This window comes from Psammomys obesus, unplaced genomic scaffold, assembly GCF_907164565.1.
Source record: "Psammomys obesus unplaced genomic scaffold, mPsaObe1.curated_primary_1811, whole genome shotgun sequence".
Lineage (NCBI taxonomy): Eukaryota > Metazoa > Chordata > Mammalia > Rodentia > Muridae > Psammomys > Psammomys obesus.
The window spans coordinates 6,608,164-6,633,771 of record NW_026596091.1 but is presented as its reverse complement, the minus strand read 5'-3'; the positions used below and the strand labels follow the sequence as shown (position 1 = coordinate 6,633,771).

The 25,608-nt window shown below is 43.9% G+C and overlaps 1 protein-coding gene across 1 annotated transcript in view; it reads left to right on the top strand.

Annotated features, from left to right (window-relative positions):
• The first annotated feature begins 216 nt into the window (after positions 1-216).
• The window catches only part of Slc17a8 (solute carrier family 17 member 8), a 40,248-nt gene continuing 14,856 nt past the window's right edge, over positions 217-25,608 (top strand). The window contains exons 1-5 of the mRNA XM_055627873.1: positions 217-812; positions 12,663-12,915; positions 16,354-16,472; positions 19,662-19,776; positions 20,977-21,064. Of these exons, the coding sequence (XP_055483848.1) occupies positions 712-812; positions 12,663-12,915; positions 16,354-16,472; positions 19,662-19,776; positions 20,977-21,064 (676 nt within the window). The 5' untranslated portion in view covers positions 217-711. The remainder of the gene's footprint in view (positions 813-12,662; positions 12,916-16,353; positions 16,473-19,661; positions 19,777-20,976; positions 21,065-25,608) is intronic.

Here is a 25,608-nt window from a genome sequence, read left to right as displayed (position 1 = left end):
CCGAGAACATCTTCGCTTGTGCCCAGCTGAACCCCCCCCCCCCCCCCCGGTCCCCCAGTTACCCTGAAGGGACTAAAAGGCATGGCATGGTGGCCGAGAGCCCGCCTGCAAGGCTGGACCTTGGAAAGGCAGTCGTGTAAATGTTTCATGAACTTCACTCCGCGCTCCTGCCCTGGCTGAGAGCCTGCTAATAAGCCCACGCTGCAGAGGGGCAGGTGTTGCACTGGTTTCTGTAGGATCACCAGAACGGGGAGAGTGGGGCGAGCTGACAGTACCTCCTGTAGGCTGAAGGAGGCAGGAGGGGCTGGAGCTGGCCCCTGGCGGCTGCTGCTCTCGGGACCCTCCTGCACTGGAGCTCACTTCAGCTTCTCCAGCTGCGGCCAGGGAGACTGCTCACCCTGAGCCTGGCTGCGGGAGGCAACCGCCACAAGCTGCTGCTCAGCTTTTGCAAGGGGCTGGATTCCTGACCAACCAGCAATCCGTCACTGAGACTTGCTGATTCTGGTGCGAGAGGAGAGGGTTTTCTCTTCTTGGAACACCTGAGCTGGGGCTCAGCGCCTTTCCGATTTTAAGTAGTTCCCTCCATGAGAACTGAATCTCAAGTGTTCCCCAAGGGCAAATGCAGTGCCTGGGCTGGAGAGCAGAGAGGATGAGAGCTTTTGAGGCTGCCTGCTAAGGGCTCTTCGGAGGTACCCCTCGCCCCGATTCAAAATGCCGTTTAAAGCATTTGATACCTTCAAAGAAAACATTCTGAAACCTGGGAAGGAGGGAGTGAAGAATGCCGTAGCAGATTCGCTGAGGATCTTACAAAGGTAAACTCTGAACTCAAACTTTAGGCTAATTTCTTAGTAGTTTCATATTGCCAACGTCTGAGATATTTCCGCGTGTTTATGGGGAGGGGATGGGTCAGATTAGATGGTTTCTGAAGCCTCTTCTAGAGCCAAGTTTATGTCTGGAGACAAAAAAGACGCATCGAAAGTATCGCGTCTCGCCTAGCAAGCACAAGATCTAGGGTTCAATCCTCAGCACTAGGATGGGGTGGAAGAGTTGGTTCAAGCTAGGGAAGTACCCAGGCAAGCACTCTGTTTCTCACTTAGCGCTAGCACCCACAGCTGGTGGGATTATTGTACGTGGGCTGCTTGTCATGGGATCAAAAGGAATTTTGGAGGCAGAATTCCATGCTGATTCAGTAGTAATGATGTAGTTGTGCTTTGAGCTGAAATAACTTGAGATTTTTCACTATAAATGATAATCAGATATTTGCAGTAGTATTTCTTTTTTAGTTTTAAACCCAAAATATATAAATGTCTCTTCATATCATTCTTAAAAACAAGAGTGGTTGCAAGGCAGTTCGAAGATGGTAACTTAAGCATTAGTATTCTTTAAGACAGAAATCTTATATAGTGGCAGTGGGAAAATTCAAAGACTCAATGAATTCAAAGAGATGGCTAGTCCATGAGGAAAAATATTTTAATCTAAAATACATTACTAGTAGCAGCAGTATTTGCTATGTACGAATGACACATTTTAATTTGTCACACTTAATGTCACATTTTAATTTGTTCAATAGTCAATGTCTTCTCAGGTTTTGTGGATGAATTACTCAGTAGTCATTATGTGCAAGATAACATGATTCTTTTATTTCTCTGATATAGGAAATGTGAATACTATCCTTGCTATATTTTTTGTGTGTTTTGGATAATTATTTTTAATGCTATTGTGAAGAAAGACATTTGGCTTCTTCTTTTAGCTTTTTTTTTTTCTTTTTTAAACACAAATTTCAAAGCTTTGGTGTTTAAAAGGCCACTTCTACCTGATTACTTCTAGGTAATCAAGATGATGTCCGAGAATCTTTCTGTCTCTTGTTTCTCTTGTTTTTATGGCATATGTTCCTCTTGGTGCTAAGTTTTTCATTGTCTCTCTGCTGATCAGGGTTCATCCCATAAGAGGATGGAGTTAGCAACCTTCTTACTTTGTTAATTAAAAACAAAAAGGCTTCCCTCTGAGATGCCGGAGATCAGCATGTGCAGATGAAAACTCATCTCAGTGATAGCACATAGGCCAGCCAAATATAGAAAATGATTATAATATTTTAAAATGAGTGTTTCGTCCTCCTGCTGATCCCTCTCCAGGCAGCATCTTATTGTGGTGGCACTCACTTGATTATAAATGCAAAAGGAAAGCGCACCAGTGTCATTGGCTTATCCAAGGGATAACAAGGAAAAGTCAGGAGCGAAAATCCCGGCTTTGGACCTGAGTCATCATGGCCATTGCACCCTATGCCTAGCCTATGAAGACTTGACAAAAAGTCCTTAGTCATCAGATAAGATGACTTTGAATCTCAATTAAGTAGTTACCCATCCATCCCTCTCATGATTCCATTCTTCCCATGAGTGAAATATGGTCAGATTCTGTCCTCAATTATTATACACTGGACTTCATCAAAAAGAAGGGGAGGTTGTTTCCCATCCTACTTTGAATGTATTTAAGTGTAAACAATCTTCCACTTGATAGAGTTTTTGGAAACTATCATTTTTGAAAATAGGAAATGTCAATCCTAAGAGTGGTTGCTACAGTTTGGCTGGATAATTTGCATAACGAGATCTTTGTTTACCAAGCCAGCTGGCTCAGGTTCATGACTGAATTACTAACTTCCAAGTCACACAGTCACAGCTTGAAATGCAATTGTGCGTCTGGGGCTCTTTGACCAGTGCCTGGAGGATTGTACCATAGAACAGCTAGCCCGACGCTGGTGGAGAGCACACTAAACAATTGCCAGACAGTGTCATTGCTGACATAATAGGAATAAGTAAGTGAATGTGACATAATTCAGAATAAGCAAATAAATGAAATTGAAGACTCAGTGTGTTTATCTCTGGACCTTAGGTGGAAATTGCTGGCCAGGAGAGGAAGGAAAAATACTACGTGATCCTCAGTACTAGTGAGCTTTATGTCAGAATTACCCACTGCCACAGCCTATGCAATTATATGCCAAGTGTCCCTCCGGGAGCTCAGCATACAAAGGGCATTTCTTCCTTATCTTGTGGTTTTTCACATAAAGCCAGGCAATAGAATCCAAGCTTAACAATAAAACAGTGCGTGAGCTATTTTCTATTTACTTGGGCATTAAGAGGGAAGCCCTGCTTTTAACCCTGCAAGTGTAGGGAGTTACAGGCAGAGTCCCATCATAATGTTTAGGACCAAGAGTGCCTTCTTAATTTGAATTCTTGAGATGTTTTTTCAATCATGGACTGCTTCTCCTGGTCAGGAGTGTGGCTGCCAGGCAGGGAAGCCTTTGAGACTTCACGCATGGGGTTGATTACAGTCAGGCATTGTTAGCCTTCCTAGAGAATGGTTTCTGGCAAGAAGCAGCTGAACTGAAGCAGCTCATCTGAAGGCTTGATGAGAGTTTAGAAGAAGTGTGGAGTAAACGAAGATGCCCACACTTACAGTGGAGCCTTAGCCTGACAGTTGACACATATATAGTTGAACTTGGGATGAATGTCCCAAAATTAGCATGCAAATTTGTTCAGTTCCAGTGACAATGAGGAAGCACACTGTCCTGAGCTGGAGGGATCCAGTGACAATGAGGGCATCCCATAACTGTTCATCCATAGCACTATAATAGCTACGGAAAATGCATTCCTATTTCAGATGTCGTAATTTATTTAATATTATTAAAAACCCCACGAAGAAAAGACTATTACCACTGCAGTTTTACAGATGAAGAAATCAAGGCACAGAGAGGTTCAGTAACTTGTCTAAGGGCACAGAGCTTATAGGTATCATAGCCTGGATTTCAAATTACATGGTGACACCAGCCATGGCTATTAAGCCATGTCAGACTATACTCCATCCATGCTCAAACATCCCACAAAGTTCTTCTTTAATGTCTTGTCAGTCCACTCTGTACTATACAGACCTCCTGGCCCTTACTGGAACTCCCAAAAAACTCTTCTGCCTGGCTTTCATAGGGCTTGTTCCCAGGAAGAGCTGCCCTGGTGGCTTACCTCCCATCCACTTCCCCGTGCCTCTTGCTTTGTCTTATTCTGCTTCTGTTAAGCAGGGTTCTCTAAAAGCAGAATGGGAGTCAGGGAGTTTGGGTGAGCCTGAACTATAATTCATAGGAAGAGAACCTGCCCATAAAAATATGGTGGCAGAAGTGACATGGGGGAGGAATAGAGAGAGTATTGAGTGAAGCTTAGTCTCAGGCAATGGGCAGCAGAGGCTTGGGACTGAAACCAGCATGGAGGAACCAGCCTTGTATATTGCTGTGTTATTCTGTCAGTGGCTGGGTTGCCCCAGCAGGTGTGGAGGCCTCCTGTCTGTGGGCAACTTTCAGAGGGAAGGAGCTGTGATCTAGCAGCCCTGAAAAAAAGTACGTGGCTATACTGCAGATCTGGTGGCCTGTGCATCCACGGAAGCGCTCAGCAGCTAACCATAACATGCCTCCCATCTGCTTGGTTCTCTCAGGAAGATCACTGCATTCAGGTTTGTCTGCTCTCTGGCTCCATACTCCTAATCCCTGAGGAGTCTTTCAGAGAGGTTATCAGAACAAACGCTAGCTCCCACCATCATAACTGGCCTCTCCTCTCAATCATGTTGAATTCTTTGACCTCTGTGGTCTACTCTGGGAAGCTGACTCTGACCCTCAGCCCTCAGGGATCTGACACCAGGTTTCTATGTCCTTCCTTGGCCATAGTTAATGAACCTACCCATTTTCAGTCCAAACAGCACCAGGGAATGCCTCAGTAGGGGTCTGGGTGCCAAGTATTTTTTCCTCAGATTTACACATTTCTCCCCTCTGTCTTAGTCACTGTTCTATTGCTATGAAGAGACACTATAACCAAGGCAGCTCTTACAAAAGAAAGCAGTTAAATGGGGGCTTGCTTATAGCTTCAATGGGTTAGTCAATGACTGTCATGCTGGGATGCAGACAGGCCTGGCCCTGGAGCAGTAGCTGAGGGCTTTCCAAGCTGATCTGCCAGCAGCAGGCAGGGGACTGAGAGAGCCTAGGCCTGGTGTGGGCCTGTAAAGCCTCAAAGCCCACCTCAGTGACATACCTCCTCCAATAAGAACATACCTCCCAATCCTTCCCAAATAGTTGTACCAACTGCTGACTAAGCATGTAAACATCTGAGCCTATGGGAGCCTTTCTCATTCAAACGACCCCACCATCTCCCCAGCTCCCCCACATTATACTTTCATAGCTTTGATTGTACCAGCGCATGAGAGGTAATTTTGGCTACATGGTCTCTTGATGCTCTGTGATGAGGTGTTCCACCTTTCCTCAGCTTGGCTGCATGCCAGAAGCTGGGCCTAACCTACGAGAGAGGCATGGCTTCATTCTAGAGAACATGCTGTCTTTCTTTGACCTTTTGTTAGAAAGCCCATATGGTACTTTCCCTCTTATGGAACCATAGATATGTTAGATAATATGGCCCTAGCTGTGAGATGGCTCTTAGTGCATCCTGGGTAAGTTGCAGGCACTTTCTTGCTTTTGGTTTTTACTTAAAACTAACAGTTTTCAGTGTATAGTTTGTAGCATGGAATAAATATGGCAGAACAATATTCCCTGGTGTGCAATACAATGTCTCCAAAGCTCAAAGGCATTTTACATCCTTAAATAGAAAATACAAAGTACAGCAGTTTTTCCTTTACTTGAGAGGGAGTGTACTGGAATGCCTCAAACCTAGAGCAAGTGTGTGTGTGTGTGTGTGTGTGTGTGTGTGTGTGTGTATACACCTTTAAATCATTGAAGCATTTATTTGTCATACTCAGAAGGACATGTATTTTATGAGGCATCCAGAGTAACTGCCATTTCTTGCTAATGAGCTCTACAAAACATGTTATCTGTTTGTCATAATAGACTGCTGCTCTATCCTACAGAAGTTCCCAAAGGTCTCTGAAAATGAATCATCATATAGTCTCATAAGAGCTCACCGTTTGGGTTGGCTTCCTAGGATGTGCCTCAGGAAGCAGGGTCCAGATGTGAACCTTTAAGATTTGAACTCTCAGGCCTCTTTTCATAGCTACGAAAGAGATTTTCCTTTTCTCCCACCTCTCTTCTTCCTCCTCTTACTTTCTTCTCCTCTCCTGCTCCTTCACTCCTTTTCCTTGCCCCGCCCCTTCCTTTTCCTCATTTTTCTTTCCTTTCCCCTTCTTCCTTCTCCTTCCTTTTTTTCCTTCTACTCCAGTTCTTTGTTCCTGTTTCTTAATTTCTTCTCTCCCATCCCCTCTTTTCCTCTCCCTCTTTCTCCACTATCTCTTCCCACTATTTCCTTTCCGCCTACCCTCTCTCCATTCTTCTCCAACCACCTCCCTCCCTGATCTTTCCACTTTCCACCTTTTGCTCCCTCATTCCTCTTACCTCCCTTTCTTCCTCTTCTTCCTCTTCATAGCAAATGAACCCAGGGCCTTGTTCTTGTGACACGTAGGCTCTGCTCTAGGGCTATGCACCAGTCCTGGAAATTTGTTGTTGCTTTGCTTCTGAGACAAGGTTAAGCAGTCAGGCTGGCTGCAACCTCAGTCTTCTGTGTAGCTGGGGTGATAGATTCAACTGACAGGACCTGACGGCCCCCCTCCCCCAATCTCTCGGTCTCAAACTCCTAGCTGTGGCTCAGTCCTCCTACCCTAGTCTTTTGAGTAGTTTTATTATAGGTATAGGCCACTGTCCCTGGATTGGTTTTTCTGGTCTAGAGATTCTTTTTTATATTTTTCCAAATTCTCCCATACATACGTATAATAGCCAGATTCTTTAAGTGCTTGTTCTAGTCGTACCACATAAAGACCCTGTAGCAGGTCATGTTTTGCTTTTGGGCATAGACATACTCAATGTATTAACACAGAGACACACTCTCCGCTGCTCTCAGCATACTACAGCACTCAAAGGGCTTCATTACAATCAACAGATGGAGAGAGCGTATCCATCTTTGATGACGTGGACAGGAAGTTCGGAAAACAGGGCCAAGCCTGGGCATTCTATCTGAAGAAGAAAAGCAATGGAGAAAATCCTATATGCTGCCTCTAGATTGGTCTAGATGGGACATCATTACCTCTTTCCCTGTAACTGTTTTGACCAATTATGGTTTGCTTTGGAGTCCTCTGACTGTGACCACAGAGCTGCAGCTGCTTCTCCATTGCACAACCACGACCTGTCCTTCCTCCTGCCTGTGCCATCCGCTTGTTCCTTTCCTCCTCATCTAAATCTCACTCAGGTGCTTCTGATGCCGAAGAATTTACCTGTGCACTGTGCCATCTGTGCACTACCCAAGGCTCTAGGAAAAGCATTTTTCTCTGCTGTTCAGGCAAGATCAGAATCTCAAGAGGCAGTTAAGACACTGGGCAGCTATGGATGACATTTGTTTACTGAATTTTTGTTTACTAGAATTTTCCTATATTTGATGGCGATGTGGGCCAAAAATATACTATCTTTTTTTTCCTTTGAGTTTTAACTATAAGTAAAAAATGTAGTGTGGCGATAAGGAATGATGGGCACCGCGGCAAATGGGCTCATTAGCAGCCAGGAGAGACTATGGGCTTAATTCAAAATTTTCAAAATAAGACAAAACTCGGCGTGTTTCCGGATCTACTTATGATTTTTAAACTCTGGCAGTTGGTTCAGATTCCAAAAATATTGTCCACATGCTCATCATGCAGGCCAGATGTGGCTGTAGAACTTGACGTATCACCAGTGACCTAAAGCTTAGGATTAAAGACAATGATGACATCACAAAGACAAAAACTCATACTGGGCAGAAAAGAGCAACTCTGTTCGAAAGACAGGGCAGGAGAACAGCACAGTCTGACCCCAACATCTCTGCAGTTGCTGGATGCTGGTGGATCCTACTCCAATAAGACTGTACAGGATTGGTGTCCTTGTAAGGAGACATTTAGAGACATGAAAGAGACAGCGAGGGTGTAGAACAGTGGTTCTCAACCTCCCTAATGCTGAGACCCTCTAATGCAGTTCCTCCTGTTGTGGTGACCCCCCCCCCACCATACAATTATTTTTGTTGCTATTTTATTACTGTAATTTTGCTACCCTTACGAATCTTAATGTAAACATCCATAATTTCTGATGGTCTTAGGCGACCCTGTGAAAGGGTCATTCGACTCCCAGAGAGGTTGTGCCCTACAGGTTGAGAACCACTGGTGTGAGGACACCAGGGGAAGATGTCCCCCTGCAAGCTAAGAGCAGAAGCACAACAAGAAACCAACTAGCCAAAACCTGAGCTTGGACTTGAAGCTTCCAGAGCTGTTGACAAAACACACGTGTTTAAGCTTCCCTGTCTGTGGTATTTTGTCATCACTGTTCTACAAACTGTGTTTATTTGCCTTCTTACAGAATCATGTTTACCTCAAAACTGGTCTTGTTGTTAGTGTTTGTTTGTTTGTTTGTTTTCCCATACGTTCATTGAGTGGCTGGCTATTCAGAAAGGAGAAAGTTAAAAGCACTGACCATCTCTTCCACTGTGGGCACTTTGGGAAGCTTTATTTTTAGGTATATGGCCAATTGGATCCAAATACCTATCAATAATCAATTTAAAGGGAGGAGAGGTCTGTTTGGGCTCCTGGCTGGAAGGTGCATGGTAGAGAAGCCATGGCAGCTAACGAGGATTGTGGCTGTGGGGGTCCCAGTGCAAGGCTGTGGCTCACATCTGGATAGATCAGGAGGCAGAGATGGTCAGGAAGCAGGGCCAGGTATAACCTCAAAGCTTAGCCCACCTGGTGAGCCTCTTACTGCAACTGAAGATTCCTCACCTTCCCCAAGCAGCACCAACATACTGGGACTGAGTGTTCTAACATATGAGTCTGTAGAGCACATTTTACAACCAATATATATATATATATATATATATATGCTCCCCCATCTATATATATATATATATATTATCCATTAATTCAAGACATACCCCATATATATACTTGGAATATATACTATAAATACGTGCACAAAGCTGGCAAGTGAGCAGAATTGAAACACTCATAAAGAAATCTGTGTGTTTTGTTTCACTGTGCATGACTGTCTTGAGCTTGGTTTTTTTTTCCCAAATGAGAAACCTCTCCATAGTCCACAGAACATTTAGAGTCACTGAGAAGTTAAACATTCTGAAAATGCTTGAAGGCTGCTTGGAGAAGCTTGAGCAGTCAGACCCTGGGGCTTAGATGCTTACTAGAAAATTGTACACGAGAACAATGGGAGGGACCACCTTGTGTGAAGGGCCCCAGCCCACAGTCTGCAGTTTTCTATATTTGAAAAAGCAACAATGCTGGCTGTCACTCTGGAAAGAAGGAAGATTCTCCAACCTAAAAGAAGAACCATAGGCAAACATGGAGAGAAACCTGTGTGATATAAACAGCTTTTATGGGTAATTAAAGCCCTCTTATTTTTTAAGAAAGGAATTCTTCTTTCACCCTTATTCTTGCTCAAGTGTGCTCTCCATCCTTTCTATGGAGATTATTTGAGGGTATGGCTGATAGATTCTCACCTCATCTCTAAGGGCTGCAAGTCTGGCAGGATGTGTGGGCTAGCCCCCAATTCCACTCAGTTGAGTGAGAGTTCATTGTCTCCACAAACTGTGGTAAGCACTGGGGACAAAGACAAGGAGAGGGCTTCTGCCCTCTGCGTGCCCACAGCCCACCAGGTGGGTAGGTCTTCATTCATTCATGCACACATGCATGACACCCCTATGCTCGAAAAGTCTCTAACTCGATGTGATAAGCATTTGGACAGAAGAATGTAAAGTCTTACAGTGGCAGGAGATGCAGGGAATGAGCTTAGCACAAAACAAACAAAGCAGACAGAAACCAGAGAACGCAGGAAAGGCCAAGGATGGCTTAGAGCCTATCAGGTAGTCAGTGCTCACGCCTCTGCTGGCTGGAATAGCTTACTCTCTGTAGCATACTATCTTAATGGCTCTGTGACATACTATGTTTATTATACAGTGAAGAAATGGGAGATTCAGAACAGCCATAGCACCTGCCTGAAGGCACACAGCCAGCCATCACACCTAGGGTGTCTCGCTGTCTGAAGTAGGCTTTGTCTTTCAGTCTTTCTCTTTGAGCCTGCAAACATAAAACACCCCACTAAACCAACAACAAACCACAGGAGAAGCCCAGTAGCTTATGTATTTTATTTTGCGTTAGGTCATGCTATGTAGCTCTTGCTCTCTGGGAACTCACCATGAAGATCAGGCTGGCCCTGAGCTCACTGAGATCCACCTGTTGCTGTCCCCGGAGTCCTGGGTTTAAAGGCATGTTTCACTAGGTCTGGCATAATTTAGGCTTTAATTTTATCATTGTTATCTTGTTATTGTTGTGTTTAGAAACCCCAGGCCTTATATATACACCAGACAAGGGCTTTTTCACATACTACACCCTCCTACCATGTAAATACTTTTGAAACAAATCAATCAGATGTTTATCCCTTCCCTGTTAAAAATGAAACCTTTATCAGTGTGATGTCTCCCTGCCTCCAACCATGCTGAGCGAATGGCTCACACCCAGGAGGTCGCTCTCGGATCCAGATCCGAGTTTGCTTCTGACCCTGTGCTCTCTTAAAGTGGTGGCTCAGCTGTCACTCTTCAGAAGGGAGACCGGACCCAGTGCCCAATGTCCTTCTCATTGTTCCATGCACTCAGTCTCTGCCTCTGTTATGAGGAAGTGGCTTCAGATCAAGCAGCTCAGAGAGTCCCCCCATTCTTCAGTTGGGGAGTGTAACCTTTTAAAATTATTCCCGTGCTTCTCCCCCCCCCCCCTTGTGCTGTGTGTTTCCTCGGGGAAGTTTCAGGATGTCTCAGCAGGCATCGTGTATAAGAGGACGCTTGAGTTGAGCTGAGTCTTCCAGGAAGCGGACCGTAAGATAGAACTAGACACAAGAGACACATGTCGAGAGGAGCTGAGGAGGTAGTAGAGCGTGTTTGCGTGAGCATCCAGACCATACGCCATGTGTGGGCAGAGAGGGAAGGGAGCCGTGTCGGGCAGAGAGTTCACCGCATTGTCCGGCGATGGTCGTAACCCATGTGTGCGTCTTCGTCCCCTACAGCATCGGTGCTGCAGAGGAGAGGAGAACAGGCCCATTCATCCCTGTTCTTCACCCCCAGCACAGACCTGCCACGTAGTTCGTGCTTAGTAAATGTCTGCGGTGCTGATTGGAATCTCAGGATTGTTTATTTCTCCGCAGATGCATTTCAAATCTTATCAAAAGCAGCTGACAAAATTATCTTCTGTATGAGTTCATGGGGAAGGGAAACTATTTTGTTTTAGAAATTAACTATTTTGTTAATAATTATGTGAACGACTTATGTTAATTTAATATTTGTGAAAACAGAATCGTATTCCAAAGGATTACAGTATCATGGGATAGAAAAACTCTTTTCTTGTGTTGTATGTGTGTGTACATATTTGTGTGTTTGTGGCAGTGTATATTTGTGTGTATATATGGGTGGGAGTGTAGGTCAGAGGTCAATTTTGAGTGGATTCTTCAATCTCTATCCATTTTATTCTTTGTTTTGTTGATTTATTATTGTTAGTGTGTGTATGTGTGCATGAGCACACGTGTCTGTGTTTGAGTGTGTGCGCATGTGCTTGCCACTGTGTGCCTGTTAAGGTAAGGGGACAACTTTTAAGAGTTGGTTCTCTCCTTCTACTGAGGGATTTGGGAGTTGAACTGAGATCTTCAGTGTTGCCTGGCAGGCGCTTGTTTCTTCTGGAGTTTCCTGTCTTCCCTCCTCCTCATTTTTGGGATAGTCTTTCTGAAGCTGGTGGTCATCAGTCTGTCTCGGTTGCCTTTACCTCCTTCATCGGCACTAGGGTTGCAGACAAGCTCTACAGCGCCCTAAGTTTGCACGGATGCAGGGGAGCCACACTCAGGTCCTCATGCTTGTATGGCAAGTGCTTTGCCGACTGAGCTCTTTCATAATTGATCATATTCAGTTTGCTCAATTGCTTTATTGCTTTGGAAGAAGGTAATTAATTAGAAGCCACACCATCACATGAACCTATAGAAGTCAATGAAAATAATCTGCATCTGTTTTTTTTTTTTTTGTCCCTGCATAAGACCTTAGCAAGCTTCAAGTGGATCTAAAACAAAGGCTTATTTTAGAGGAACATGTGTGTGGGCCATCCATGTGGCTGTCCCATTTCTCTTTCAGCAGGAACTCAGAATGGTGCATTGTTAAGGACACAGACTCCGAATCTGGCTTTGCACACCTCCTCAAATGAAAGGCACCAGGGTACTGACTGCACCTCACTGGGTTTCCATGAAATTTAAGAACCTTCCTCCCTTGTTCTGTAAGGCCTTCACTCTGCAGCCCAGGCTGCAATTAGACTTGCTGTGCTGTTCAGGCTTACCCTTGAGACCCTCTTGTCCTCACATACCAACCTCCTGCCCTCACGTGTACACGGCCGAACCCAACAGATCTGAACGACTTAGTGCCCATGGAAGTCCAACACAATGTTCAGAGCATTAGTCATTTTAGCCATTATTCTGTACTTTGTTGATGATGATGATGAAAATGATAATGTTTAAAATACAAGCTGCACTCTTCTGTCAGCTTTTCTCTCTTTGTTTCTTGGCACCATTTTTATTTTTACTTTGTGTATTTTCCCTCACCTCAAATTCTGGCTTCTATTCTCTGTCCATTCTTTTTGTGATGTAGAAAAATTGATGGGACTAACGAAGAGGAAGCTAGCATTGAGCTGGATGAAGAGGGAAGGCCTGTGCAGACATCCAGGGCACGCCTCCCCACCTGTGACTGCAGCTGCTGTGGCATCCCCAAGCGCTATATCATCGCTGTCATGAGTGGGCTGGGATTCTGCATTTCCTTTGGGATTCGGTGCAACCTTGGAGTGGCCATTGTGGAAATGGTTAACAACAGTACTGTGTATGTGGATGGGAAACCAGAAATTCAGGTGAGTATGGAGCTGCAGCAAGAGGGTGTGTGTGTGTGTGAGAGAGAGAGAAAGAGAGAGAGAGAGAGAGAGAGGGAAGGAGGGAGAGAGATATGGTTGTGTAAAAGCAAACAGAGCAACTCACTATTTGATGTAACAAACACATAGAGTGACAACCTCATTCTGAGTCCTGGACATGGTGACAGGGCTGGAATGCTGACTAACACTAACTGGGGCCTTGAACTCCAGGAGACGTATAACATAAGTGACAGTATGGTGTGCCAGCTGCTGTGTCGGTATGGCTGTTCCAAATTCTCAGGCTTCCCGAGGAGTGTGCATACCACAGTTTTGGTATTGTGACTTTCTGGAGAAAGAGACGACTGAACCAGGCAGAGATTTGGTGGTTTAGGAAGAAAAATGTTTGAAGAAAAAGGGTGTGTAAAGAACTGTAAGCGAGACAGACAGACAGACAGACAGACAGACAGACAGACAGATAGAGAAGCCATAGTGTGCTAGGAACAGGAGACCCTCACTCTTATTTTGTGTGTGCTATAACATTCCTTGAGCCTTGTAAACAACTTGGTGAACCTTTGGTCAAAGATAATGTTTGAAATTCTTAGTATAAATAGACAAAGGATTAAAAAGGGAGTCAGTTATATTAAAATGTAGAAAAACATACTTAAAGTTAAATTCATGGTATAGAAACATGGGCTTCCTTACTAGTACATCAGATGGCAAAATCTAGCAAAGTGCCTGAAATTGCTATGATTTTAATATTGAAATGTAAACAATGGTTTGAGATCACGGCAACAGCTATAATGTAATTTGAACATGTTTCCAGCTTTCACATTTCAGTTGTGGGACTGATATTACCACATTTTTGTTTGTTTGTTTGAGACAGGGTTTCTCTGTGTAGCCTTGGCTGTCCTGGACTCTCTTTTGTAGACCAGGCTGTCCTTGAACTCACAGAGATCCGCCTGCCTCTGCCTCCGGAGCGGTGGAATGTGACACCATCCTCGGTTTTACCCTGTTTTAAGCTATGTTTATATTTGCAGAAATTCTAAATTTCAGTCAGAGGTAGTGAAGATAAAAGTGCTGACATTTCTGTGGTTTATTAGAACACTGAACTGTAACTTTGCTGAATTACCCTGGGACTAGGAATAATTCCAGGGAAAAGGAGTATTCTAGAAACGCGAACCAAAGCAACCCACCACAGCAGTCTATTCCAAGTTTTACCCCAGAGATTATACAAATCAAGAAATTGTTTTGCAAAATATTTTCATGAAAGCAGACTTTTAATAAAAATTACTACATATTAAGCTTTTAAAAAAAGCTGACTTTTTCCCATCCAAGTTCCCAGACACACAGGAGCCCTCAACAGATCCTGGAATGAGCACTGCTAGATGTACAGAGTCCTGGTAAAGTGTGATTAGCATGGATGTCTTATCATTATCCTGGTGTTTGGGCTAGCGTGTGTGTGTGTTACACGGAAGCACTGAAGTTATTGAATACACTATTTTGTGAATACTGGAAACATAAATCTAGCTTGTTTTTTTACCTAGGCCTCATATATTACGGGATGAATAAATGAAAACTTGGCCCCAGGGACCACTGCATAACTGTCTGCATCACTGGCCTAAACATGGGCACTGAACTGATTGCAGTAGAGTCTGAGCCTTCTCAGAGGGGCACCTGATGGTTCTCTGTATGTCTGTGTTGGGATGCATGCCTAGATCAGACTTTCCATGTTGGTGTCTCGGAAGCCATGGCTTGCTTACAGGGTTTCACAAGAAGATACTGTGTGACATGAAGCCTGGACTGTTTCTGAGTGCTGTTTGACTCTGAGGCAGGGACACAGGAGGTAATGTTTTCTCAGCCGGCAACATGGTAGTCTTCTCTTTGATGCCGCATCTGTTAGCATCACCTAGAATAGTCCCCTGCCAAGGACTGCTTTGGGGAAATGTGATGTCAGTTCAGGAAAAAGAGGTCTTTAGCTGGCATGCAGGCTTCCCCTTTTCTTTCTGAGAAATTGTTCTGTCGAAGGGAAACAGCACCATGGAGATGCTTTAGTCTGCTTTTGAGGCCTCAGCTGAGTCTGGCTGAGAAAGATAGCCTGTTTGTTTTGGGGGTGGTAGTGGAGTGAGGAGGTGAGATAGAGGGAGAGACACCTCTAGTTCATTTAAAATAAAGACTACTGGTGGGGTTTCAAATGTGTATAGCATGTATTCTCCAGCCTGTTGTGAGCAAGGCTAGCTGATTAGAACTTGCCTGCAGAGAAACAAATCAAGACACTGTTAGCGTTTGTCTGTTGCCTGAGAAGACAACGGGTCAATAGAGTCTGCTTTGGAGCATATGAAAAAGCAATTTTGATAAAGCCAAAGAACGATGCTCGCATGTACTCCCCAGTTCCTAGGATTTTGCTTAGAGAATCTAATTAAGATCTAAAATATGATTTATATCATCCTGTTGGGCATCAGAATAGGAGTGTGGAAACTAGGTCTGGTGGCTTGTGCCTGTGATCCTAGCACTCAGGAGACTGAGGCAGGGGGGCAGGCCTGAGTTCAGCCCTGCTTTGGCTAAATGGTGACTTCAAAGACAAACTACGTTATGTAGCAAGACCCTGTCCCCAAAAATTAACCAAAGGAGAAGAGAGAGAAATAAAAGGGAAAACCTAAACCCCCTGGTCTATGGAGTGATTCCAGGACAGCCACGGCTACACACAGAGAATCCCTAATCTCAAAAAAAACAAAAACCAAACAAAAACAAAACAAAAATTGAGACTCAAGTTTATTCCTATTTTTTCTTCTATTAGATTTAGTGTATCCAGGTTTATGATGAGGTCTTTGATCCACTTGGACTTAAGTTTGTGCAGGGTGATAAATATGGATCTATTTGCATTCATCGATACGCAGACCTCCAATGAGACCAGTACATTTGCTGAAGATGCCATTTTTTTCCCTCTGTATAGTTTTGGCTTCTTTGTCAAAATTCAAGTGTATGTATTGGTGTGGTTTTATTTCTGGGTCTTCAATTCCATTCACCAGCCTGTCTGTTTTTATTCCAATACCAGGCGGTTTTTATTACTATTGCTTTGTAGTACAGCTGGGATGGTGATACGTCCAGAAGTTCACTGTTGTTGTTGTACAGCATTGTTTTAGCTATCTTGGGTTTTTTTTATTTTTCCATATGAAAATTGAAAATTGCTCTGTCAAGGTCTGTAAAGAAATTGTGTTGGAATTTAGGTGGGAACTGCATTGAATCTGTAGATCCTGAACTGAACACTAATAGCTCAGGCACTAAGATCAGCAATTAATAAATGGGGCTTCATGAAACTGAAAAGCTTCTGTAAGGCAAAGGACACTGTCAATAGGACAAAATGGCAGCCTACAGACTAGGTCTTCACCACCCCCACATCCGACAGAGGGCTAATATCCAATTCTATTTGATTTTTGTTTCCAGACAGCACAGTTTAACTGGGATCCAGAGACGGTGGGCCTTATCCACGGATCTTTTTTCTGGGGTTATATTGTGACACAAATTCCTGGTGGCTTCATTTCAAACAAGTTTGCTGCTAACAGGTAAGAGTAAAGGACAAGGTGAGCACTGCCTGGGTCACCGTAGAGCCTTGAACCTTTACCAAATCTATGTATTTGTGCTCAGTGTGGGGGTGCAGGAGCCAGATAAGCAGATGCGATTCAGAACCTTGATCCACAATGGCGCTGTTTTTAAGAGTATCTTTGGATTTGCTTCCCCCCCCCCAAAAATGTCATTTACTTTGTAGTTCATTAAGTGGTCATGTTGTAAAAAGAATAATTAGCCTCGAGTCAGGGGAAGTGGTTCATGAGCCCTCACTGTCTCACTGAATTACCTCTACTGAGTCCTACACTTCCTTTCTTTTCTGGGCCTCGGTTTCCTCATCTGAGAAAAGGAACATTAGATTACGTTGTGTTTTGGAGCAGTGACATTTCCTTGTGTTCATGTTGCCATCCTAGCACAGTAGACACCCTGTCATGTGAACACCGAGGGCTCGCCTTAGACCACAGGCTGTTTCTAACACTCTTAAGTGATTCAGGAGTTGTCTGAGGAGCTACCTCTCCACAACAGACCAAACGGTCTCAAAAGGAAGTGAGTGTTTAGTCATGAAAGTATTCAGTGAAAAGTGTGTGTTCATTTTGAGGGAGATGCCATAGTTCGGGTCATGTTGCAGAAAAGGAGTGGACCAAATATCTAGGTTCTTCCTGGTATATTTGTCATGAGACATTGCATGAGTCAATTTCATGAAGTAGATCAAATTTTGCAAGGTGATTTCTTTTTTCAATCTCTGAAATCACAACTCACATGGCTGTGAAATCAGTACAGTGATTTACCAATGGGAATTTTATTTGAAAAAGAGAGGAACAGAGGAGCATATAATTAAAGAGAATAAAGACAATGAAACATCTGAATAGATTGCCTATGAGAGTAAGTAATGGTTTCCGAAACTGGTCTCATTTATGTGTGTGTAGACACGTTAATGAGTTTTTAATTTAATTTAAATCATTTTATGTTATTTACGCTTCATATACATCTTCCTCCCTTTTCTACCCTAATCCTTTCCAACACCCCAGCACCAGGTAGGAGATATGGAACATTAGTGGGAAGAGGAGGCAGAGTTCTCTTTAGCTACTTCCTGCTGGTTAGGGTCCTCAGCTTCCTTGGGGAAAGTCCAGTCTTTGTTTCAGGAGATCTCCAACTTTTCCTCATCGAACTGCAACAACTTCCATCAGGAGGGGAGGGGGTCGCACCAGCAGCCTACTTCTTTCTCAGAGCTCCACTAACTTGCTCCGGGCTCTGGGCTTTATTGCCTCTCAGAGTCCTCAGATTTAGACTGTTTGCAGCTGGCAAAGGGCCTCTCTCAGAGCCTGCACCAGGCAAAGAGTTTGCTGCTGTGGACAATTTGAATCGGTCCCATATCCACACCACAAAAACATGTCTACATCCACAATACATGTGTATATAAATACAGACTGGGCTATAATATGAAATGCATATATCTATATATACACACACATATTTATGTATCTACATACACATGATACGTGTGTGTGTGTGTGTGTGTGTATGTGTGTTAGTACAGGCGCATGTGTGTAGGGCCTGAGGTTGATGTCAGGTGCCTTTTCTTTCTTTTGTTTTAAAGATTTATTTATTTGTTTGTTTGCTTATTTATTTATTTATTTATTTATTTATTTATTTATTATTTAGACATTATTCTGCCTGCATGTACACCTGCATGCCAGAAGAGGGCACAGGATCTCATTATAGATGGTTCTGAGCCACCATGTGGTTGCTGGGAATTGAACTCAGGACCTTTTAGTAGAACAGCCAGTGCTCTTAACCTCTGAGCCAACTCTCCAGCCTGTCAGGTGCCTTTTCAATCACACACACCACCTTATTTTCTTGAGACAGGGTCTCTCACTGAACCCAGAGTTAACTGATTCAACTAGACTGTGTGGCCAGCAAATCCCAGAGATTCTCCCGTCCTCATGTCTCCAGTGCCAGACTCACAGGCTCACCCTATGCTTGGCTTTTTATATGGGCTCTGGGGGGTTGAATTTAGCTTAATATGCAATGTATTTTTAAGGGGCAAAGGCAAAATGTTTGAAAGCCAGCCCCAGGATCTTAATATGTGTAAACATGGCTGTCTTTACTTATGTCCTCACCTAGCTGTTTGGTTTTTTGTTTGTTTGTTTCACTTCCCATTGTTGCTTGCCTATTGTATTCTTTTAAGAAGTGGTCAGGTAGTGACTGCCACTGACTCCTCATTGGTTACTGCTTGCACTCCTGCCTCTAAAAGAAAACCACACATATACAGATTTCCTAGTGTGTAAGGAAGGAGCAAGCGACATTAGAGTATGTGAGGAGGGGCATCTGGGATGCAGGCAGGTGGTAGGGTGCTTACCTAGCTCTCGCAAAGCCCTCGGGTCAGGGCCAGAGCTGCATAAAGCCAGGTACAGTAGCATGTGCCCGTAATCCCAGCATTCAGGAAGGAGAGGTGGGGGGATCTGAAATTCAGGGTCCTCCCTAGCTAAATGTGAGTTCAAGGGCAGCCTGGGGTGTGTGTGTGTGTGTAACACATACATGCATATATGTATGTGTATATATTTATGAATATCACACACACACACACACACACACACGCACACACACAACTCTGCCTAAAAGAAAATTATGAAAGGAGAGAAGAGAATGGTGCCTGCTTTTTGTCTTCTTCCTTCTTTCTTAGAGATTCTCCGGATGTCAAGGAGAGAGTAACTGGCTACGTCAGGAACTGGGGAGTAAGACAGGTTCACAGCTTGGTCCCAGGTCTCAAGCAACATCCTGAATCGTCAGTGTTCTCTTTTGGGCTATTGAGAATATAATGGGAAGCAGGAGGCACAACCCCAGACATGCAGAAGTCACAGATAGGAAGGGTCACTTGGCTGAAATCTGGTGGGATGTAGGTGTACCAGAAGTTCTCTTTAGTACAGCCATTCTGTGGCCTTCTGTGGCATCATGCGATTGGACATCCCTGGGCTTCCATGAATGTGACCACAAATGGTCTGAGCATCCCAGGGGTCTAAGCTGGGAGCATACCAGATTCTGCCATACTGTCTATTTCTCTGAATTAATTTCTCTTAATTTCTCCTATGCTCTCTCATGAACTTTTAGGATGTTTTCTGATGTTTAACTGAAGTGCTTTTAGCCATCATTATCATCCTGGACAATAATACAGTGCTTTGGTCCCCTAGGGTCTTTGGAGCCGCCATCTTCTTGACATCAACTCTGAACATGTTTATCCCTTCTGCGGCCAGGGTACACTACGGCTGTGTCATGTGTGTGAGGATTTTGCAGGGTCTGGTGGAGGTAGGAGAGACACCTTCTTTACAGTTTTCAGCACTGCCGGAGAAAGCACTGTGCTTTGCAACAGTCCTGAAGTCAAGCCCCTTTTGTCAGTTTTCAGCGTTCTCTAGAGACCCCCTTTTTACATCTTTGAAACTATGGGTTGGGTGTGGTAGTGACATTTTGATGTAAAACATAGGTTACCTGCAGTAATCGAGACCGTGCTTGGGCAGTGATAGAGGCTTGTGGTTTCAGTTACTGAAGAGGCTGAGACAGGAGAATCTCGTTTCAAGCTTTCCTGGGAAACCTAGTGAGGCCCTGTTGCAGTGCAAAACTTAAGAGGGGCTAAGGGTATAGTGGTGATCAAATGTATGTCTAGAACATGCCAAGGCCTGGGCTCAGTTTCCAGACACCCTCCATGAGAAGGAAAGAAAGACAAGTCTAGACTGTTGCTGGCGCTCCAATCCAGCTTTAGTCCTGTTAGGAGGATGTACCCTGCACTTTGACAACTAGTGATGTGGCAGAAAGAATGTGACATTCGCAGCTTTGAAGACCACGGCTGAGACCTGGTCTTCAGGAATCTAAGCCTCGGGGTTTGTGCAGGGAAATGAGATAAACTGGCTGCGGGTGGAAGTCACTTCCTACATCTATATTCTTTAATTATGTGATATATAGATATAGACATCTCTCTGATTCTCTACCACATTTCTATTTGTACTATATCTTTGAATGTCAGGATTGGTGCTATGAGTCAAGATTAGTTAAATTATATGATTTAATGTTGTTAAAAATCTGTTTGGGTATCAGTAATGCAGTATCAGACACAACAGATATTCATTTCTCGTGGTCCGGTCCGGAGGCTGGGAAGTCCAGCGCCTTCAGTGACTGATGACCTGCTTTCTGGTTCATAGACTGACAGTCATCTCTGTGTTCTCACCTCACGGGTGGGCAACAGTGCTGCTAGGGTCTCTTCTTGTAAGAGCAATAATTCCATTCATGAGTTCTTCATCTTGTGCCCTTGTTACCGCCAATGCCTATATTCAAACACCATCACACTGAGGACTAGATTCAACATAAACATTTGAGAGGCACATCGGCTTTCTATTTGACAGTGCACACAAACTATATTTTTATATTGTAGTTTGTGCAAAGCAGCAGAATTTGCATTTTAAACACGAAAAGAAATTGGGAAAAAATGTGATCATCACTGTTTAATTCTGTCAGGGTGTGACCTATCCAGCCTGCCACGGGATGTGGAGCAAGTGGGCGCCTCCCCTGGAGAGAAGCCGGCTAGCAACAACGTCCTTTTGTGGTAAGCATGTTAGAATCATTAATTACTTTAGGAATTGAAGATTTTGGCTTCAAGTAACTGAGACGTCTACCAAGAGTCTTCAGAAGAACCTATTTTTTTTTTCTCACCTGACAGAATCCCTAAGGTGTAGTTGGTGGTGCTGGGTCTGTCTCTATCTCACTGAGCGGTCTTGGGCCGTGGGTGTGTTCAGTCCCTGGGACCCACATGGTAGAAGGAGAGAACCAACGTTCATAAGTGATCCTGTGACCTCCATCCCTGTGCCATGGCTTCCGTATGCCCCCCATAGGCACATAAAATAAATAGATAAGAATATAATAAAATATTTTTAAAGTAGAAAGATGAGATTGGCAAGCTCTGCCTCTCCCTTATTTTCACAGTGAAGCAAAAGTACAATGCCTTGTGTGAGGTTGCAAAGATCCTCATTCACAGAGCTGAGCTGAGGCCAATTGGCTGGTGATATAGAGCTTTCCTTGCTCCACATAACCACTGAGTACACACTGTCACCAAGAGACTTGATTGTGGGCCTTATATTCCACATAAAAAATGAAGTGGAGTCCATCCATCTTACCTGAAAGTAGTGATTCTCAGGTGATGACATGACTTCAATTTGGGGGTCTCTGAACTTTATCTTGTTGGGTTGCCTCGTCCCAAGCCATCTCTTCTGTGCATGGCTGGGAGAAATCAGTGTCCTCAAGGGCTTATCTCAGGCCTTACCAGTGAGAGAAATGGGAGCTTCCAGCACAGTTATAAAATGCATTTAAAACATTTATTGTAGGGGAAGGGTCCTGGAAGGCAAAATTATCTTAGTTTGCAGAAATTACAATATGGCCAGGTAGTTAGGATTAGAACTCAGGCAAGTCTGACTTTTTTCTGAAGGCAGACCATTATAGTTGCATTATACCACAAGTATGAAAATAAGCTCAGCCTTTAAAGGAATCATTTACTATGAAAAAAGGCTACAGTTATATTACAAAGTTTGGAATACTTTTTAGTCAAATGTTCTTGGGGAGTGTTATTGTAAAAAAACATTTATTTAGCTTTGCTCATAATTAATTTTTGACTCTTAAAAAAAGTGTTAAACATGTATTATTGTATAAGTGTTTTTCCTGCACAAGATTGTGGACCATGTGTGTTCCCAGTAATGGCAGGAGTCAGAGGAAGGCATTGGATCCCCTGGCACTGGAATTACAGTTGCCAGCAGCCGTGTGTGCTGTGGGACCCAAACCCGGGTCCTCTGCAGGAGAAGAGAGTGCTTTTACCTGCAGAGCCATCTGTCTCTTTAGCCCCTGACTTTTGACTCTTTTTATTTTCTGTATGTGTGTGTGCAGGTGGATGATGGTGTGCGTGTGTGTGTGCGTGTGCACATGTCATAATGCATGTGTGGAGGCCAGGTAAAACCTTGGGTGTCAGTCCTCACCTTCCACCTTGTTTGAGAGAGGGTCTCTTCTTGTTTTGTTACTGCATATGACAGGCTAGCTGACCCGCAAGCTTTGAGACCTCTCCAGTCTCTGCCTCCCAAATTTGTGTAGGAACCCTGGAACTACAGGTGCTCAGCACTAAGCCTAGTTTGAGCCTTGGGCTGCAAGTGCTTTTCCCTCTGAGACATCTCCCCAGCCCTGCTGCCTTTCTTTGAGGCAGGGTTTCACAAAGCCCAGTCTGAAATCGAATTTGTGATCCTTTCACATCTACCTGCAGAGAGCTGGGATTACATGGTGAACCTCCATGCTCTGTTCCTCTGTCTTTATTCTAAAAAGATAAAAAACATCCCCACTCTCCCTTTGGCTTGGGGCTCATTTTCAATAACCAAGTGAAGATTGGGTCACTGTGTGCCAGTTACTGTTACAGTCTAGGCAACCAGTGGACTGCAGTAGACAGCCACTGGACTCAGATTCCTCCCAAAGGAACCGAAGCCCCTTTCTTTGTATGAAATGTCTGAATTCTCACTTCACTATTTCTGTGAGCCAATATTTTATCAGCATGACTCCACATAACAGGTTTTTTAAAAGACATACTTAAAGAATTCTTGAAGCTGTTAATGTTTTCTCTTTAAAAAAATTAGTCATGTGCAGTTCAGCTGACTTCTTCAGTTATGAAGATGGTTTGTACATAAATAGTTGTTCAGATTGGTATGTCTGTGGGAACTTGATCTTTAGAGGGTGTTTTTGAGAAAGGGTTAGCTATGTAATCCAGGCTAGCCTCCAACTTAAAATCCTTCTGCCTCTGTTTTTCTAGTGCTGTGATTACAAGGTGTACTCTACCACACCCAGCAATCTGATTTGTTTTTAAAATTACAACTTATTTGTGTATGTGTGTGGTATGTGTGTGTGTGCGTGCGTGTACATATGCCAGGGCATATTTAGACATTCTTTCCTTCTACCATGTGGGTCTAGGGGATTGAACTCAGGTCATCAGCCTTGGTGGTAGTTGCCTTAACCTGATGAGCCATACAGTTGGTTCAACCTACCCATTGCTTTCAGACTATCATGTTGTTCCTAAGATAGGCCGATTACCGAGGGGAGAAGTCAATCTTCGTCTTTATTAATATGAATGTTTTTATTTTTTCTTTTAAAATTGTTTATTTATTTTACGTGTATGGATTTCACCTGAACACACCACGTGTAGGCCTGGTGCCCATGGAGGCTAGAAGGTGGCCCTGGCTCACCTGAGACTGGAGTTAGGGATGGTTGTGAGCTGCCATGTAGGCACTAGGGATTGGGACTCTCCAGAAAAGCAGACACTACTCTTGGCCTCTAATCCATCTCTGTAGCCCCACTCATTCTCTAATTATTGCCCATGTATCTCCTTTAAATCATCATTAGCACATTAACTATGCCTGGTTTGCAAGAGTGCACCGTTGACCTGTCCTCAGCCTCTTGATTGCCACAGGCTATCTCCACCCTGCCAAAGCTGCCCAACCCCAGAAGAGGAAAGTCTGCCCGCTGACTGTGGGTGGCATGACCATTGGCCTTACTTTCTACGATAGCTGATTGGCAGGACCTTTCGTTTTGATTTGACAGCAGAATGAGAGTGACTAGTAGCCACTCCCCACTCGGAGTGGTTTTATAGCCCTGAAAGGGCTGATTTAAAGATGATTTAAAGACTCAAGGATAACCTGGTCAAGGTCGAAAGCCTTAATACATTTCCCAGCTAAGGTGTGGCTTTGTTTCAAAGAGCAGTCAAGGGAAAAAAGGTCACTAAAAGGAAACTTGAAATGGAAGTTAATTCCCTTAGTCTCAAAAGATACCAGAATTGGAAGAGACTCTAGAAAACATGGGTCAAAGCCCATTGTTTTAGAGTTGAGGAAACTGGGATGAAATTAACATGGCTAGTAAGACCAGAACTCAGGAATCTCTCCCACTCCTGCTCACCTTCATCATTTCTCCCTGGCACACCACTCTCTGAGGGCTTTGTCTGCCCTCAGTGGAGAGCACAGGGGTGCTAACATCTACCCTGCCCTCTAGGGCAGCCTGAGGGCTGGATATCATACTTGGAATATGCTAAAGGGGCTGTGAGTGTGGGATAGGAGACAATGTTGAAGCTGTGACTGAAGAGGAGAAAGAGTTTGATAGACAGGGGAAGCAGTTTGGGTCGGTTATAGTTTCTCCACAATGACAGAATGCTTCTTAGAGTGGGGAATTGTTGGCATTTGATGGTAGAGGAGACAGGGCTGAAAAATCAGAGAAAGATCCTGTCTGGGCTCTGACACTCTTGTCACCACAGGCAACTCATGTTTCTCTAGCCTTACTTTTTTTTTGTTTCCCATAAAATGGAGGAGAATATTTGTATATTCCTTATCAGGTTGAAAGAAGCTGAATAAAAATTCTGGGTTCAGCTGGGTGCAGTGACACATACCTGTAATCCCAGCGATCAGGGAGGCAGAGGTAGGCAGAGCTCTATGAGTCTGAGGCCAGTCAGGTCTACACAGCCTGTGTGTCCAGGACAGCCAGGACTCCATAGGGAAACCCTGTCTCAGAAAAAAAAAAAAAAAATCCTGGGTTGGAATGCTTGGCCCAGTTTAGCATACAGCATGCACTGTAGCCAGTCATTCTTTCTGATTCTCTGTCTCAAGGACACATTTGTATCATGCAAACTTCACTTACTGCTCCCCAGGGCAGAAGACCACCTTACACACACACACACACACACACACACACACACACACACACACACACACTTTGAGAAAAAGAGACAGAGACAGACAGAGATAGAGAGAAAGACAAGAAGACAAGGAAGGAGAGATTTCATTGCTAATGTATAATCTGGAGTGCTTGCTTTATTGCTGTGAGGAATTCTGAGGTTTAAAATCAGTGAGCCTCAGTGGTGGGGTTTCAGCTCACTTAAGAGTGTGCTTCTAGTTTGCAGTACCCCCTAAGGACAGATGATGGAGCACCTGCAGGTGGAGGCAGGAGGAGCAAGAGTTCAAAATCATACTAAATGCATTCAATGCCATCCTAGGCCATATAGCAGCCTGTCTCAAAGTAAAACACATGCTTTGCTGTTCTGTACATAATAAAAGTATTAGGAGTTGGCATTTATGTGACCAC